The sequence below is a fragment of the Crotalus tigris genome, unplaced genomic scaffold (genome assembly GCF_016545835.1).
Source record: "Crotalus tigris isolate CLP2741 ecotype Arizona unplaced genomic scaffold, ASM1654583v1 scf7180000018103.2265978, whole genome shotgun sequence".
NCBI lineage: Eukaryota > Metazoa > Chordata > Lepidosauria > Squamata > Viperidae > Crotalus > Crotalus tigris.
Genome location: NW_024096824.1, coordinates 1,862,244 through 1,881,509, shown reverse-complemented (window position 1 = coordinate 1,881,509; position 19,266 = coordinate 1,862,244). Strand labels below are relative to the sequence as shown.

Here is a 19,266-nt window from a genome sequence, read left to right as displayed (position 1 = left end):
TCATTGTCATTTTGAAAGGTTTGGATGGCATAATCCAGAAATGCTGTTGAAAAAAAATTCTATCTAAATGCTCCTTCTAATGAAAGGATGAAATAATTTGCAAATATTTTTAATGCTTGGGATTGCTTTGGAATGGACCCTCATAGCAGGTTGCTATGTTTTCGAAACCGCTCTCTCTCCACCCATTTCCCTCAGCCACAAACACTGGCAATTATTTGTACATGGGTTGTTTAAAGAGACTTTCTTAGAGTATTTATGTATGGCGGGAGAAGGAGAATGAAAGAGATAGCAAGTAATGAATGACAAAGTATAATTGTTATTTTCTATCTTCCTTATGATGCATTCCTGGGGGAAAAGAATAAATAGTGTGAATAATCAAATTTCCAATTGATTCTTCACATTCAGCATTTCCATCTGGCTCCAAAGTACCTTGAGTTTAACAAAAACTTACAAAACAACTTTTTCCCTTATTTCATATTTTTCAAGGAGCATAGATATAAATCTTATGTTGTCTTTGTTCACGTCAAAGCACTCAGTTTCTACTCACTCCCTTTTTCCACTGCAACCTTTCATATAGTTTGCAAGAGTCCTTCAGATCACAGATTGTGGAGGAGTCACAAAAGCTCCATTTTTATGGTCCACTCACAGAATGATTCTAGGTCCCATTTTATAACAACAGCAAAGTCACGAACCTAAAGACATCACATTAATAAAATATAGATTTAGATATTCAGCTGTGGGGACATAAAATGCATACATTGGCCTCCAACATTTGCCAAGTGAAAACTATCTGCAAGGACACATATGGTCATTTGATCTGTATCCATATATTTTGGGACCATTTGCATTTGAGTTGTTATCTGAATAGCACCATTAGGAACTTACTTAGGTTCTAGTAACTATTGTGAATAAATATGACATAATTAGAATCAGTTACACAGCTCAGTAGGCTTCCTGAATTTGATCATCCCCAATAATAGTGGACAGCACTCCTCATCCCCAAACCTCATGTGCAACAATGGGAAGCAGTGGGTTACACTTTGTAATCATGGAAAGATTGTTCATGGTATACAAATGATACAGGATAACAAAACAAAGCTTTTGCAAAGTTAATATCCAGTTTATAATATGTACATTAATTTCAGATAGAGGAGGTATAATGTCAACCAACCAAAGCATTTCTAAGATTAGTAGTGCTTACTTAAGTTGAATCTTGCCTTGAATGTGTTAATCCTTTCTTTATAATCAAGGGAAAATAAAATGTCCCTTGAATAATCTCTTTTGCAATAATCATAATTATCCTTTGATTTTGACTATGTGTGCTTTGCCATTTTGAATGGGGTAATGTGACACTGTAAATGGACAGGTTCCCCCCCCCTTTAACATACCTTGGAAGCTACACAGCTTAGAGGTATAATAATCATCTGTTTCTAATGCATATCCCTGTTAGAAATTATAGCCTTATTTTCATTTTTTAGAATTTTAGCAAGAATTACTGTATATTCTTAAAACTCCAGATTTGCTACATGTTTTTGTTAACTTTTTACTTTCAGTAAAAAGAATGTGGTTTTCCTTAGGACTATTTTTGTAAAATAGCTGGATAGCGATGCTACAGCATGCAGAAAGTGCACTTTTTTGCTTGACTTGCTTGTAAAATAGACACTATTTAATTTGGGGGAAAATATAATTTATGCCAAAAAGAAAAAGATATCTTGCTGCCATTTTGCGACTGCATAGGTTAGAGTAGCACAGAATGCAAGAACTGGGGGGTGGGGGTGATATGTAGATATAATTATTGTGAAAAATGGGAAAATACTCATCAGATAATAGATGCCAATAACCCAAATGATGCCTGGGTTACAAATTATGTAAATTAGTCATTTGGAATGGGTGGGGGAGAGATTATGAAAAGACTCATTTTCCCTATCCTGTATGGTCAATTTTCCATATAAGTTAACAAGCTGCTACATATTTGGAGGTTCTATTGTTTGTAGGTCATTGAATGAACTTTGAAATCTGATTTATATTATATACCTGTAACATAGAAAGAAAAAAGTATTTATATATTTTCTGTATGACAATTTCATGAGCTGTGTATAATTTTAAAGAGGCTTTGTCCCAAAAAGGTCCTTCTCACCTTGATTCTTTTTTGTTGTTTTCATTGGTTTGGAAATTTGTTTTGTTTTGTATAGTGTGTACAGTTCATGTCTATGAATATTACAGGCCTCCTAAAGCATTATCTTCCTATCAAAGGGATACATTGTTAATAAAATGAACTTTAAACACGGAACACTTGCCTTGTTGTTTGTCAAATATTAGCTTTGCCTTTCACATTGAATGTTGAATAAAAAAGAAATAATAGAATAGAAAATAAAAAAAATAGAAAAACCATTTCCCCCAAAAAACAGCCCTTAGTTCCTACCATTGGAAATGGTTATTCCTAGATAATTTAATTTTGAAATACTGTAGGTTTTTAATAAATTCTGGATTTCATTCATTATGGCCCCAAGCCTGTTGCCCTGAGGATTGCTTTGGCATAACCAACATGAGTCACTATCATTTGGTTGCAATGACATTGTAGTATCATTATGAGCTTGAAGAGGAATCCATGAAGTTCTTCATTCAGATTCTTAGTCTTAGTCTAACTGCTCTCCCAGGATTGGCTGCCCTGCTTCGGATAGCTAAAGACACTTGGCAACGTTCTGTTTCAGTGCCAGAAGACTCAGTTGTTCAGTTCTATTGCCAGCTTATTTCCTTGGCCCCTCTACCCCCCAGCACATCTTTGCAGAAGCCATATATATTTCTCTACATCCACTAATTGTTGCTAATGCTGCTCCCAGATATTTTCACTTTTACTTTTTTCAAAGTTTTATTAAAGTTTACTATAGCAGAAAATACAATAAATAAAGAGTTTAAAAAAGGAGAAGGAAGTGCAGGATTAAATAAAAGATGTTGACTTCCAACTCTTCAACATAGTGAAATATTAAAAAATTATAACCTCAACTTTATTACCTATAATTATTATGTCAATTCTATAACTACACAATTATTAGGTGTGTGTTTTCCCAAAGATGGGAAATAAGGAAAAATACAGTTGCTTGGTATCCACAGCAAACCATTATACCAAAATAACAACACACAATAATGACACCATCACACAAATGCTGCAGTTTTATACTTGGTCCCACCATATGATGGAAGTAGCTTTTGCGTGATCACACGTTTGTCATTTGCCCCTCCGTGGACTCCAAAGGAACACATTTTAAAGAAAAGTAAGAAACATATTTTTAGTACTGCCTACTTGACTGATCTTGGCTGACTCCTCCAACCAGTAAACCAGTAGCTCAATGGGAGATTTTAAAAAAAAAATTCCAGGGGTATAGAGCAGAGAAGTTAAAAATTTCCAGAAGAAAACAATAGCAAACCACTTCCATTATGTTGTAAAGAAACTGGTTATTTAATAAAACACTATAGACAGAAATCAAGTCATTTGAAGTTAAGCAATTTTTATATTGTTTTTTTTTTACTTATTCATCTGGAAATGATACAATCCTGTACATCTTGTTTCATATTCAAAACATGAGGAAGAGGTTCTTTTTTTCAAGTATGCAAGTTCCCTTATTACTGCATGTCATGCCCACTTTTGGTCTAGAATGGCATGAATCTTCAGTCAATACAAAAGACTGTCCCATCTTTTCCTCTTCAGAATTTTCCCAATTCATTCCTTCATGGTCAGATATTATAATGCCCAACAAACATGTATCCTATTTACTTAGAAGCTGCTCATAGTGAACTGAAATGAATATAATAATATGGATATTAATCTAATAGTCTGTATTTCTTCTGGAAATTGTGCTGCATTGAGGTCTGTAATCTAGCCAAGGTACAGGACAAGTAGAATTGGTTCCCTGGATCATAGAGGGAGGCACTTCCATTTGGTAGAGGTAATTCAAATGGTCTTTCGAATGGAGGTGTGCTTCTGGTGTGCAGGGATTAGGGCTGGTTGTAAAACCAAAGGCTTGGAGAGGTTTGTAGGATGTTAGTCCTGAGTTGAATTTCTGGTTTGTTCTCTCTTCTGTTTGCATTTCTGGGTAATAGGTGGTTTGAGAGTAACTCAAATTTTCTAATAGCATTCCCAAAGTAGATTGTTTGCGACTGAATTCCTGAGGCTTCTCCAGCATGACTAATTGGTCAGGAATTATATCATTCACTTCTGTCATTCCAGAACTCATCTGTGTATGAATAACAACTGAATTAAAAATACACATAAAGAGCAGACAGAATACAGAGTGAAAAACAGATATTCAAATATAAGAATATGCAATACTCTCACCCTCCATTCAACGAGAGGGATCTGTCTATCCTTCATTGAGTGGTAATTGCCTCTTATTTAAAAGAAGATAGAATCGGCTTTTTTTTTTAAATCAAGCTTGGGGTCATGAGGGAAGAAGAGAGGTTAGCACATTGGACAAGTGATGGTCACTCATGAAAAGACAGATGAAGCCCACAGGCCTTTTTTCTACACTCAGATCAGTTAATTATTTTCTGACACTTATTATTCCAATACATACTGTAACCATCACCATCATTTTTGTAGCTAACTACTAAAGACCTAAGTAAGAAAACAGTAAGTATAAGCTGAGTTCTCTAACAAAATATAAATAAAAACTCTTGACTATAAAGTAGATATTCCTCAATAGGGGCCTTACCTTTTTTTCTAATTCTTTTATAATCTGTTTTCATACACTATCTCCAAAATGTTTAGAGCAGTATACAGATTTGTTTTTGCAAAAGCTATACAAAATGAACCTGCTTTTTATCCTAATGCTCCAAGGTGTCAACAAAGTCTACTACTTTAGTAAAAATGAGGAATTCAGCATTCAGCATCGGGGTACAAGCTCTGCCTTTTACGTATATCAATGCAACATCAAAACTTAATGCAGAAGAGATGGACTTTGTATTGCAATACAGTGATACTGTTGTTGCCCTCTATTAAACGTAGTGTAACATCCATGAATCCCAACTCCCACATCCTGGATGGGAACTCCAACAATTGCATTATCATAACGTCTTGAGGGCACCAGATTGAGAAAGTGCAATTTCTTGCATTTTAAGTGCAATTTCTTAATTATATAACCTTACCTTAAAAATTGGAGTCACTTTAGGTTGGGGTATTGTAGGATATAAACAATTCCTTACACTGGAAAAAAAAAAAGAGATGGGGATATTACCTTATTTCTTCATAAAGAGGGGAAAATCATTTTTCAAAAACTAAACTCAGTTTAAACATAGGTCCTTAGTTTCAGTTCCCACATTAAAAAATATCATGGACAACTGAACACTTATGCTGTCTTATAATTAAAGCCTTGCTTAATTTGACAATGTTTATTAGAATAGAACTGGAAGAGACCTTGGAGGTCTTCTGGTCCAGCCCCCCGCTCAAGCAGGAGATCCTATAGCATTTCAGACAAGTGGCTATCCAGTCTCTTCTTAAAAACCTCGAGTGATGAAGCACCCACAACCTCTGAAGGCAAGCTTTCCACTGGTTAATTGTCCTCATTGTTAGGAAGTTTCTCAATTCCAGGTTGCTTCTCTCCTTGGTTAGTTTTCATCCATTATTTCTTATCCTGCCTTCTGGGTGCCTTGGAAAATAAGTTGATCCCCTCTTCTTTGATGCAGCCCCTCAAATCCTGGGATACTGCTATCATGTCAGCCCTAGTCCTTCTTTTCTCTAGACTAGCCATAGCCAAATCCTACAACCGTTCTTCGTATGTTTTAATTTGCAGTCCTTTAATCATCTTGGTTGCTCTTTTTTGCACTTTTGCCAAAGTCTCAACATCTTTTCGTAATACGGCAACAAAAATTGGATGCAGTATTCCAGGTATGGTCTTACTAAGGCTTTATAAAACAGTATTAATACTTCATGTGATTTTGATTCTATGCCTCTATTTATACAACCAATGATTGTATTAGCTTTTTGGGTTGCTGCTGCACACTGCTGGCTCATATTTAACTGATTGTCCACTAGGACTCTAAGGTGCCTCCCACAGTTACTGTTTTTGAGCCAGGTTTTGCCTAATCTGTCCTTGTACCTTTGGTTTTTCCTGCCAAAGTGTAAAGCATGCTTTTCTCCAGCTTAAATTTCATTTTGTTTGATAGGGGCCCATTATTCACATCTGTCAAGACCTTTTTGAATCCTGAGCTTGTCTTCTGGGGTGTGGCTATTCCTTCCAGCTTAATGTCATCTGCAAATTTGATGAGTTCCCCTTCTATTCCCTCATCTACCATATATTCCGGCGTATAAGACGACTTTTGAGAGCGTCAAAACAGCCTCTGAACTCGGGGGTCGTCTTATACGCTGAGTCGCCTTATACGCCGGAAATAAGGTAGTTTCTGGCGTATAAGACAACTTTCTAGGCATGCAACTCGGCGTCGACCGTCTTATATGCCGGAAATACCAGTAGTTTCTGGTGTATAAGATGACTTTCTAGGCATGCGACTCGGAGTCGATCGTCTTGCGACCCGTCGTCGAACTAGGGGGTTGTCTTATATGCCGGGTCGCCCTATACGCCGGAATATACAGTAAGTCATTTATGAAGATATTGAAGAGTACTGGGCCTGACAAGGAACCTTGTGATACCCCACTGCTTACTTTCCTTCATGTAGATGTAGTACCATTAAGGACTACTTATTGAGTATGGTTTATCAGCCAGTTACAAATCTATCTGGTGGTGATGCTGTCTATGATGTATCCAACATTTTTCTAGTTTGCCAAGAAGTAGGTTGTGGCCTACTTTGTTGAATGCCCTATTGAAATCTAAGTATATTATGTCCACAGCATTTTGCTGCTCTACTAATTTAGTCACTTTGTCAAAGATTGAAATAAGATTGGTTTGGCATGATCTGTATTTGACAAACCCGTGCTGGCTACTAGTTATAACTTTATTTGTTTCTAGATGTTTGCAGATCTGGTTTTTTTTTTTTCCAGTATCTTCCCAGGTATTGAGGTTAGGCTGATTAATCTATAGATTCCTGGGTCTGTTGTTTTTTTCCCTTTTTTGAAGATGGGAACTACATCAGCTCTTTTCCAATCCTCAGGTAATACCCCAGTGTTCCAGGATTTTTGAAAGATACGGTACAATGGTTCTAAGACAACATTTGCCAGCTCCTTTAGAACTTTGGGATGTAATCTGTCAGGTCCCAGTGATTGATCTTCATCATGATCAGACAGGTGTTCTCTTGCCATTTTCTTGTTTATTTTAATTTTTTATTTATAGTCTGTTTTTTACAGCGATGTTTTTGATAGGTTGCGTTATAGTTTCTTTTTGTGTGAAGACTGATGGAAAGAATGAATTAAGCAGTTATGCTTTGTCTCTACTGCTGTGATATTTATGTCTGCTGCCTCTTATTACTGTTGATTTATTTTTTTTTTGATGTGCACTTACCGATTACTTTTCCTGGAGCACATACACATCAGCATTAATGGGATAATCACTAGTAAGTAAAGTAGATGGAAAAGCCATTTTCCTGTTGGAAAGAAAATCAGGTGCACTTCTATTTAAATGTTTAATTGTAAAGAAAAAAGATTTTTCAATTAATTTTTAGGAAAATAGAAACGTAACATTAGTAATCATCTATTTCTTGATGAAGAGTTATGTTTCACTGATATAAATTGGAAGATGCCAGCAAAGGCTAATTTAAAAAATGTAGTTGTCAACTGTAGTTGGCACGATGGCTCAGTGGTTAAAGACGTGGAGCTTATCAGCTCCCTTGGTTAAGAAATGAATGAACACCACCCCCAAAGTCAGACACAACTGGGCAGGGGAAGCCGTTGTCTTCACCTTTATATGCTATATGTAGAAATGCAAACTATTATATTCAAAATAAATAAAAGACATGGGTCCAAACCCACAACAATCTTTCAAGCTGCCAAAATTCAAAGAAGTTCAATGTTTGTACCTATAGTAAATAGATACAATTGAGCAAAACTTACCATCATCTGGTGTAAACACTGTCTTAAAGGTGCCATTGTCAGTATAATGAGGTTTGACAGCATAAGCCTGAACAGCAAACAAGTACTTTGTTCTGGGTTTCAAATGTCTCACTGTGAATTCAGTTTGGTTTGGTTTTTCAATTTTGTAACTGCATATCGTTAGATTATCTGAAATCAAGAAGAAAGTTTAGGCCACAAATAACAGTCTCACTTGTTCCCCTCCTTCAAGCATCTCTGCAAATATTGATCTTATTGTAAGACAAAAGACTCTTATGTCATCCTAGCATCACCTTCACTGCTGCTTCACAATCACTCATAATCAAGCATCATCAAGGATTTTTCAATGTTGTTCTCTTTTATGCAGGTTCATAACATTCATTATTTGATGACTAAAGCCTCAAATTTTAATTTTAAAAAGAAATGTTGAAATGTTGAAAACAAAAAATGTCTGTATCAATCAGCTAATTTGCTTGAAGAGGAAAACACGCCAACCTTCATAAGACGGAGACATTCAGAGAAAACAAAGTGCAGAGTATATGGGACCCATTTCAAAATCAAAATATACTTCTGCTTTCTCTACATAGTTTTTGCTCCATTGCAACTCTCTAAAGTAATATTTTTCAACATTTGAAACTTTAAGAGGTATGGATTTCAACTCCAAGAATACCCTAGCCAGAGGTCCACACAACTTAAAGTTGCTGAGGTTGAAAAACACTGATTTAGACCTTGAGTTCCTATTAGGAATTTTCAACTTTGTTTTTCCTCTTGGATTACCTTCATTTATTTATGAAAAAAACATGAGTTATAGACTATGTTTCAACTAATTTTGTGCTTAGGAGGACTGTGTACCAATTCCTAAATAAGCTCACATCTCACTTAAAGATACATTACTCTGGAGAAAAGAGGATCACTTACTTGCATTTCTAAATTGTTCAGAGCCTTGTACCATACAATTCTGATTATCCATTTTCATGTAAAGTACATAACCTCTAATAAAACAAGAGTTGAATTTTTGATCCTGTGGTTCCCAAGTTACTTTTAATGAATTTGCAGTGGTATTAACTATATTACATAAGATATATTGTAGCGGTTCTGGAAAACAGAAAATTGACAACATTTACTATGTGTTTGCTATAGTTTTAATCCTTAGTCTTTACATTTTGATTAACTTTCCATTTTTATTCAGTGCAAGATTCCATTCTGAGAACTGACCATCACAGACTTTGAAAATAAAAATAGAACTAAGCTAACCTTGCTGATTAAGGTCTGCTGATCAAACTTTGCTGATTAGCTACACAACTATTCAGTAATTACTTCCTGCTATCATCTTGCCTTTAACATACATGGATTGTTAATATTAGGTCTTAGGATTTCTCCTAGTTTTTAATCGTTCTTGCTCCTCTGTATCTGCCCCCCCCCCCTCAAGTGTGTAGTGCTGTGCTGAGATTAACATTTTGTGGTTGTGGGTATCTGGACCATTATGAGATCTGGACTATCATGGAAAAAATGCAGGAAGAAATGTACAACTTACTCAAACCTAAAAAATTATATCTATGTATTGAGCAGTTTTAATTAATACATTTAATAATTAAAGTCTGTTACATGACTAACGATCATGTAAATGAAAACATTATGCCGCAGAGATCTGTTACCAATACAGGCAGGAAAGCATTCTAATATGAATTCCCACCTTTGTATCAAGTGTATATCAATGGCTGGGAGGCTTCAATGTCTTCCTTCTAAGAGATATTTAAACCTATTATAAATTTCTTCATCCCTTTAAAAAGTTTGGAGTCATGGGGCATTTTTATATCTGCCCATCCAGCAATAAGGAAACAGGCAGGAAATATCCCAAATTAGGGTTTTTCAAAGTTGGCAACTTTAAGATATGTGGACTTCAATTCCTAGAATTTCCCAGCCAGCACTTGTTGCTTGGGGAATTTTGGAAGTTGAAGTCCACACATCTTAAAGTTGCTAAATTAATTGGTGTTCCTGCCACACAATCAAAAGCAGAATGTATAAACCCCTGTTCAAACAATATTCTGTCTCAAGCTTCTGCAGCAACAAAAATCTACCCCACCTCAGATTACACACCAAAACCTTGCTCCATCACAGCTTCCATATAATAACAAAGCAAAATGAACTACAAACGCTTCCCCCCCCCTTTCTATATCTACATGTGTTTGTAAAACAAATCTGAGCATTTGTAATGGGACAAAAGTGCCCAATCTCCTGTACTGGAGATCTTCTTATGGACAGCTCTGGGTACAATGGCATGACAAAACTAATCCAATTCCTGACACCTCTAACCATTTGTGCAAGCTACAGGTAAAGTTAGAAAGAGAAAATACCAAGTAACAAACAATGTCTATAGACAGGCATCAAGAACAGGAAGTTGTCTGAAGTGGGAGTAGAGATAGATAGTCCCGGATCAATCAAACTCCACACAGTGAGAATTAACACAGTATTGGCTAATATAAGAAAAGGCATAGTTAACACCCCACCAATATCCATGATGCAACTCCTTTAAAAACAATCCAAGCAGCATCCTGGCATTTTACATTTAACTAATCCACTTGTAAGAAGAAAGGGAACAACAAGGTTTTTATCCACGTTCATCTTAGGACAGTGGTGGCAAAACTATGGCACGCGTGCCAGTAGCGGCACACAGAGCCCTCTCTGTGGGTACGCGCCATCGCCCCAGCACATGTCTCTAAAAGTTCGCCATCACTGGCCTAAGGCCAGCCAGCCTGGAGGCGCCATTGGGGAGCCCACCATTCCACCCGCCAGAGACCCCCTGGATCTCTCCCAATCCTGCCCAGCTCCCACAGGTATCTCTCCCCATAAGCAACATCAAGGTGACCATGCCCACCCCGGCCATGCCCACCCAATCTGCCATGACTACCGCAACCACACCCACCCAATGGCCACACCCACCCAGTCTGCCAAGCCCACTGTAGCTGCGCTCGCCGAGTGGGCACACCACACGGTACCCGATGATACATAAGTGAGTTTTCGGTTGCAGTTTGGGCACTCGGTCTCTAAAAGGTTTGCCATCACTGTCTTAGGACAACCATCTGGACTACTGGGCAATATAGAACCACTATAAACATTTACAACAGGCAATTAAGACCAACCCTGAAATGTATTTTTAAGAATGGTACACATCTGTTTTTCCTTATGCAAAAATAATCTTGGCTGGAACTGAAAACAAGGACTTGAGCAACTGTTCAACAATATTTCTCTTTTAAGGATCTGTGAACAGAATCTTGTGTTAACTGAAGCTCGGGAACTGGGAAGCAAACAAGAGTTTCCACAGGGCAAACACATTCTCCATAGCTATTCAGTGTTCCATTTTTGCAACAAGGCAAGTTACACAATAAAATCACTGCTGAACACAGACCACAGTACAACAAAACTGAGGTGCAAAGCGAATTCTGCACTGGCAGAGGCTGTGTGCTATACATGGGCATAACAAATTGCAAGCATAGTCTAATTTAAGATATACAAGTTTAGCATAACTTACCCTCTTCTTTGAGATATTTAACCTTCTTTTCCAATAAATAACTTTTATCATCTTGTATTCCGTACACATTAAAAGTATATCTTACTCCATGACGGAAGGCATCTAAAATATATTTCAAGAAATATACCAACAAAAGAGTTAGGACTATATCATGTATGCTTACAAGTAGAAGCTAGTGATGATGTTAGGGAAACCTGAAAAATATTGATTTTATTGATTAAAATATTAAGAGCTATATAAAGCTTCTAATTTGTTTTTTCTTTTCAAGTGTCATAGGCTTTACCTCAAATATAGTTGTTATGAGATTAAAAACTAACACAAAATGGGTGCCAGGTGTGGTTATTACAAAAGCTGGAGAGTGATAGGGAGTGAATTCACATTGAAAAACACAGTACTTCTGTTGATCTTGTGGGGTCTCCATTTAAATCCTTGTGTAGAAGAACCTTTATGCCCACAATGTAGTCCTGACGGAATAGTCTACCTTCCACTAAGGATCTTTTTGGCAACAACCCTTCCTGAGGAAATGAACATTGTAGACTGGGCCACTGTCCCGTCATCCAGTTTTGAAAGGACAACTTCTCCCCTTCTTCCTTATTTGAGAAACTAATTTGTGGACTTGTGTGTCAGAATGGAGCTGAATATCCAGGCTGGAGGAAGTAGCAATATCCTTGCACATTTCATAATTAAGTTTTTAACTCTGTGCATTTTTATTTTTTAGTTATTTAAATATTTTGCATTGCACCTTCTTATGCTGGTCTGTGACCACAATAAAGATTTGATTTATTGATAAATGTATCCTTGCAAATATTACATTGGTTTTATGAAATGGGCTAGTCCTTGCTAATTCTCAGGTAGGAAAACCTCACAGTAACTAAGAAGTTGTAAAAATATTCCAGAAGAAAACAAGGGCTAATCATTTCTATATTGCTGGCAATGAAGCTATAGATTTGTCCATAAAATCACTCAAAGAAGAATTCATTGTTACAGTAGCTTTAACAACCAAACAGCAATGATCTCTGGAATTATTCACTAACAAACTTAATTTTTTCTTACCAGATGTAATGAGATCACTCGATTTGTTTTGCTCATACTTCTTCCACTGAAAATCACACGCATTACCTGTGGGGTGGTTACACCAGTCAACAACATATTGACTAAACTTGCTTTGAGGCTTCCAAGAAATATAAATTCCATGTTCTGTATTGTTATCTGTGGTCTCCTTACTTAAATGCACTTTACCTTAAAAAAATGCAACAATTTTTAGGCATCAGCACCAAAATCTTTAAATGTCATTCATAATATTTATCCTTCTTTCACACAGCTTTCTGAAAAGACATATACAAAAATGCAAATGTTCTGTTGATCCTCCAACAATTTTTGTCAACCTTTGGTGAACATGCATTCTCATTCACTATGAATTCTAGGCAATGTTATAGGAACTTTCAGAAAAAAAAATATTTACCCGGCATATTTAAACTGTAATTAAATCTAACCAGGAACAAGTCCTAGATATACATGCACTAAATAAAACAGTAGAATTAGTTCAGTGTTTCTCAACCTTGGCCGCTTTAAGATGCGTGGACTTCAACTCCCAGAATTCTCCAGCCAGGTTTGCTGGCTAGGGGATTCTGAGAGTTGAAGTCCACGCATCTTAAAGTGGCCAAGGTTGAGAAACACTGAATTAGTTGTTTTGTTTTCTGCCAGGAGAGAAAAAACTTACATTTCACCATTCCCTGTTTATTTTAAAGAATTCAGTTAAACAAACTACACTGTAATTCTCAATGCTTTTTCATTCAGTGAAATCTGGGTGAAAAGTCCATCTCCATTCATGTGAAAGTATATCTCATGAAATTAAATGGGAATTATTTTTGAGAAGAGATAATTAAAATTACATTATCATCTTTGTAGCACAGACCCTGGAACTTCTCTGGGTTTGTGGAAAATGAAATGAACAATGCAGAATTTTAAAAGTAAAGTTATGTGTATAAATGCTTTAAATGCATAATATAAGCAGTGAGTAAATTGCTAAACATTTTACACTGCAATGCATAAAAAAAAATGTCATATCCAGGGAGCAGCAGAGTATAAACTGACATATAAAGGCTGAAATCCCAAACATTTACTCAAACAAAAGTTTATTAAGTTTGATAAGACAGCCAGTTTGGTCTAGTGCACAGGTCAGCAACCTGCGGCTCTGGAGCCGCATGTGGCTCTTTGAGCCTTCCCCTGTGGCTCCCAGCCTCCTCTGCCATTTGCAGAGAGAGACAGAGACAGAGAGAGGCACTTGCGCTTCCTTGCTTCTCTCTCTCTTTCTCTCTGTGTTTGTGTGTGTGTGTGTGTGTGTGTAAAACAGAGTAGACTCACAGTGTTCTCCGACAAGCTGAAAAGCTTTTGGGGCGGGGCTCCTCCCTTTGCTGCATCTCTGCAGGAAGCAGGAAACAGGAAGGGCAGGAGAGAGCTAGCTAACCCAGCTATGCTGACTCAAGAATTCTGGGAGTTGAAATCCATGAGTCATAAAAAAGCCAAGGTTGCCTACCCCTGAGCTTGTTGGAGAACAGCTTGAAGCCAGCTTGCCAGGTGAGCAGCAGATCGGAGAGATGGAGAGACGGTGGGGGGGGAGAGAAAGAGAGGGAGAGGGAGGGAGAGAGAGAGAGAGAGGAAAGAGAGAGAGAGAAAAAAAGAGAGCGGGGGAAGAGGACTGGCAGACCAAGGGCAGAAAGAGGGAGAGGGAAAGGAGGAAGGGAGAGAGAGAGAGAGAGACTCTTTTGTCATCTAAAATGAAGATAACACTGCATATATCCTGTTTTACCTTTATGATATATATATATATATATATTAAAGGTAAAAAAGGATATATGCAGTGTTATCTTCATTTTAGATATCAAAAGGGTTTTGCGGCTCCCAGTGTTTTGTCTTCAGTGGGAAATGGGTCCAAGCGGCTCTTTGAGTGTTTTGGGTTGCTTACCCCTGGTCTAGTGGTTATGGTACCATTCTAGAAAGTGGGAGGCAATGTGTTCAAATCTAGCCATGAAAGCCAGCAAGTGAGCCCAATTCACCTCACAGGATTGATGTTGTGAGGAAAACAGGAGGAGGAAGGCATATTGGATATATTCTCTGCCTTGAGTTATTTGTAAAAATAATAAAGGCAGGATACAAATTAAATAAATAAATAAACAAACAAACAATACAATAGGAGTAGAATCTTACTATGTAATCATGGAAATAAAAAAAATCTGGGGTTGTGGTTTCACATTGCTTTCTGGTTCAGGAAAGGAAGATTCATTACAGTAACATGTCTAAATGAACACACCATTTTTATTAGTTGCTGGGATGATAATCACTGAGGGAGAAGATGCAGATACACCATTCTGTGCCCAGACAAGGATTTTGTAAGAATGGTTGCCAAGAGAAATCATTGAGGATTTCTGTGATGCAGAACTTGAGTAATTGTGATGCTGCATAGAAGGCTCCTCTAAGTTTTCCAAGGATAGGTGATACTTTTGGATCTTTCCATTAGCACGAAATTCTGAGGATTCCTATGGGCAGGAAAGCAAAATTATCTTAAAAAAACATTTCTCATCAATGCACTTTTCTAGAATAGTTTCAGATTGTTTTTTGTTACAGATGTTATCAGTTTTCTCACTGTGTGAGAAAGAACATACAAGATAACACTACATTTCCTTTACAATGGCTTATAGAAAATAGATATCCTTATCTTCAAGACTTGAGTCCACAAAGAGAACAGAATTTCATGCTATTCTTTCATACACCCCAAACTCACCCAGATTTATTTACTGTATTTATTGTGTGTGGATAACAGAGTAAGCTCTGTGGTACATCAAGCACGTGACTAAACTATACATGATTCTATCAGACACTTTCATAACAGGATATGGGCACTTTTAATAGAAAAAATCTTAACCCCCTCAGTTGTCCATAATGGTGAGGCATCAATTGTTAAAAATGAAAATGCTGCACTTCCATTTTGCATTATCACACAGTAATTTACTGTAAAAAAAAAAACCCCACAAATATCACAACCAAAGAAATATCATTCTATAGTGTGCAAAGTTTGTTGTATAATATCCCATATAATTCTATTCTATGAATATTATTGCTGTGAAAAGTAGAATATTTTATTTATCATTCAAAATTTCATTTTCCTGAATGTACTTTTCTACTTCTACTAGGCCTTTATCATTACTAGGGAATGTTGCCTGTAACCAAGGCTGGTACCATTCTTGGTCTTTCTAAAAAGCATTGTATCAGGGGTCTTCAAACTTGGCCCTTTTATCACTTGTGGACTTCAACTCCCAGCATGCTGGCTGAGGAATTCTGGAAGTTGAAGTCCAGAAGTCATAAAGGGGTCCAGTATGAAGACCCCTGCATTATATGGAAGCATGAATGACCAAATCCAAGATCAATGAAGGAAGTCAATATTTATGAACCATCTGTTGTCCATTTTTAGTCTATTAAATTATTGAATGCTTGTTTCTTGCTATACTTGTTATCCTTCTGCATTTAGCACAGTGTTGCTCACCTAAAACAGGAATAGTGTGATGGCTATTTGTTTATTTATTTATATATGCTTCTATATGTCCTATCAGTTTTATATGAATGGCCAGACTTACCTTCCAGAATACAGTTACATTATGTTGCTCCAAGTCTGGGTTAATATATCTCCAGACATCAAGCAATCCTGATGGAGCTGAAAATCAAAGCATGCAACATATGATGTAAGCAGGCTTAATGATCAAATAGAAAGAGTATAATTATATAAATACATTGTTATATTAATATAATATATTCTACACTTTCACAAGTCACAGACAGATACCTTAAGACGGACACTTGCATTCTTTGACAGTGTTTACAAAATTTTCATTCTGATAACCATTTCTTTCTTACTTTAATTGTCTTTGTAAAAGAAGTGATGGCTATTCTTGAAATAAGAAAAGAGGATATAAATTCACAATAGACTATTAATACCGTAAATATCAAACTGAGTGTAGATAATAACAGAATCTCTCATTTGTGAGTAGAAAAGTGACTTTTATTTATATTGTATGACCAGCTATCCATTCACAAAGAGAAAAAAAGTTCAAATTCTCAAACCATAAATTAAATAGAACCATCTTTAGCCTACTCCCCCAAAAATTAGATTAACCATAAAATGTTTATATTAAAAGAACAATTTGAAAACTGAATAGCAATAATTGCAGGGCAAAATGTACAGCCTTTCTGGAGATTTATTTTTCCCTCCATTCAGTTGTGTCTGATTCTTGGCTTAAAAGTCCATGCAGTTTTCTTGGGAAGGATTTTAAGAAGTGGTTTGCCATTGCCTCTATCTTAGGGCTGAGAGTGAGTGATTGGCCCAAGGTCACCCAGCTGGCTTTGTGCCTAAAGCAGAACTTTAGGTGGAGGAGCCAGATTAACTTAGTGCTGTATTACTAACTTAACAACTGCAATGATTCACTTAACAACTGTGGCAGAAAAGGTTGGAAAATGGGGCAAAACACACTAAGCAAATGTTTCACTTAACAACAGAAATGTTGGGCTCAATTGTGGTCTGTATTGGCCTGCACTCTTTCATCCTCTATCTGTCCTATCTGGAGATAATGGAAGTTGTAGTCCAAGTACTTGGAGGATACCAGATAGGGAAGATAACAAAACTCTAGACTCCATTTCCCTTAAAGTTTTCCTCCACAACAGAATGCTCACCAGTTTCAGGAGTCTCAGAAATTATACTCTCCGTCCAGCTACTCCATTTCCAGGACGGACCGACATCTGCAGCACAGCGTACTTTTAATGCATACTTTGTGGCAGGCTTCAGTCCACCTAGCTGGAAGCGGGGAGGGAAATCTGAATTGGACTGCACCGTGATATTGTACTGCAAAACATAAAGAGTATACCTGTTAAGAGGTCAAATATTGTCTTTCTCTGAGGTAACTTTTTTTCTGAAATGTAACTACATATTTTACACCGACAGCAGATGGCAGCATCTAATCAATTTTGACTGATCCCCCCCTCCCCCCCCAAAATAAGCAGGGTTAGATCTGCTTTGGGTTTGGCCTTCAATATATCAGAAAATCCAGAGCTGTAGGCTACACTGAAAAATCTAAACAACAAATCTTGAAAAGCAGCAACTCCAGGCCACATCTATATTACTTCCAAGAACCTACAAAGACATATCTATGAAGCTACCAAGATTTGAATTTGATTTGAAGACATTTCATTATGTTAATTCCTATCCACCTTTCCAATCAACTTAAACTCTGAAAAGTTTACACACTGAATCCCAATGTTTGTCCAAAGGGTTCCTCTCATTCTTTGGAACAGATCTGGGGGCCCTGCAGACAAGGTAACATTAGCAATTTCTGGGTCACTAAGAGAAGGATACCACTAGATATAAGCCACTTATATCTAGCCACTTGGTGGCTTCATAAAGGCTAATGAATTTACAATAGGATGAACTATTCCATGATTGAGACTGGGTTGTAGTGTGTCTCAACGTTAGAGTCTGTTCTGTTTTGCAATTGTCACATAGAAAACTAAAAGGGTTTCTGAATTAAATAAGACACATGTGAACAACCACCTCTGACTTCTCATGCAAGATTTATAATGGGGTAGGGGGAGTTGCTATTATTTTATTTAGATATAGATGCTTCTCACCTGCTTATTCCCATCACCATTTGCAGCATTGATTTGACATAACAATGAAAGACTTGCATTTATTGGGTTTATATCCCAAGATAACTGAATAAAAGTAGCATTTTGATAATCAACAGCTGGTTTATTGAAAATTACAGGACGAACTGGTTGAAAAGAGAAAAATGAAGGACTATGAGGATTCTGAAAAGAAAGTAAATTAATACTTTGGACCATAAAAAACAACAAAACGAGCAACAAACCCCTCCAAAATTGCTTTATTATCCCTGGATTTCCCTTCTCTGTCATGAAACTCCAAAAGATCTTCAGGCCCAAAAATTATGGCAACCATCTATTAGGTTTTGTCTTTTTCCTACTTCCTCTACTTTGGCTTATTCTCTTTTGCTTCAGACTTGCTTTCTCTTCTCTTTCATTCCCATCAGAGAAGTGTGCCCTATTTCCCAACTCAGTCGTTGCACTTCCCAAAGACAGGAAAAGAAGGGCACCCCCCCAAAAAAGGTCTCTTTCTCCTCCTGCAGAAATGAGGAGGGTAATCATAATTTCCCTGGCAGGATGGTGCTCAGAGGAATCCAATCTACATACCATGTTGTTGATTTTTGTAACCTGACCCTTCTGGGTGACAAATCACCATGAAGAGTGAAAGGCAGCTAAAGAAACCCCAAAAGCTGAATCAATAGCAGCTTAAAGTAAAACAAGAGGAGAAAAGCAATGGGAGCAGCTAAACAAACTAAAAATTCTAAATTGCTTAAATCACCCAGTGGCATCTATAAGGAGAAAGGTCATAACAGGCAAGACCCTTCACACAATACCACAACACAAGCCCCACCCTTTTTGTACATTGGTATATAAAAAAGGGGCATCATGACATTATGTCTCTTTTGACCCTCTCCCCCTTTTGCAAAAATCACTGGTTTCTACTCAATGTGGTATTCTCCAGATGTGTTACACCCACAAATGAAAGACTTAACATGTAGGTCATCAAGTTAGACAAGAATGGACTAAATGTCATGTTTCTTTACCAAGTTTTCAATTGTCCTGCTTTTCTCAACATCAGAGAGATCATCAATTTTTATTTATC

General features: G+C 37.0%; 1 protein-coding gene across 4 annotated transcripts in view; it reads right to left on the bottom strand.

Annotated features, from left to right (window-relative positions):
• Positions 1 to 3,451: 3,451 nt before the first annotated feature.
• The window catches only part of LOC120310034 (oncostatin-M-specific receptor subunit beta-like), a 33,852-nt gene continuing 18,037 nt past the window's right edge, over positions 3,452 to 19,266 (bottom strand). For all 4 annotated transcript variants that reach the window (XM_039347938.1, XM_039347937.1, XM_039347939.1 and 1 more), the window contains 11 exons: positions 18,192 to 18,334; positions 17,241 to 17,409; positions 16,151 to 16,227; positions 14,830 to 15,055; positions 12,573 to 12,758; positions 11,520 to 11,621; positions 8,909 to 9,085; positions 7,994 to 8,161; positions 7,446 to 7,527; positions 5,143 to 5,200; positions 3,452 to 4,232 (listed from right to left, as the gene is read on the bottom strand). In XM_039347938.1, coding sequence (XP_039203872.1) covers positions 3,825 to 4,232; positions 5,143 to 5,200; positions 7,446 to 7,527; positions 7,994 to 8,161; positions 8,909 to 9,085; positions 11,520 to 11,621; positions 12,573 to 12,758; positions 14,830 to 15,055; positions 16,151 to 16,227; positions 17,241 to 17,409; positions 18,192 to 18,334 — 1,796 coding nt within the window. In that variant the 3' untranslated portion in view covers positions 3,452 to 3,824. The remainder of the gene's footprint in view (positions 4,233 to 5,142; positions 5,201 to 7,445; positions 7,528 to 7,993; positions 8,162 to 8,908; positions 9,086 to 11,519; positions 11,622 to 12,572; positions 12,759 to 14,829; positions 15,056 to 16,150; positions 16,228 to 17,240; positions 17,410 to 18,191; positions 18,335 to 19,266) is intronic.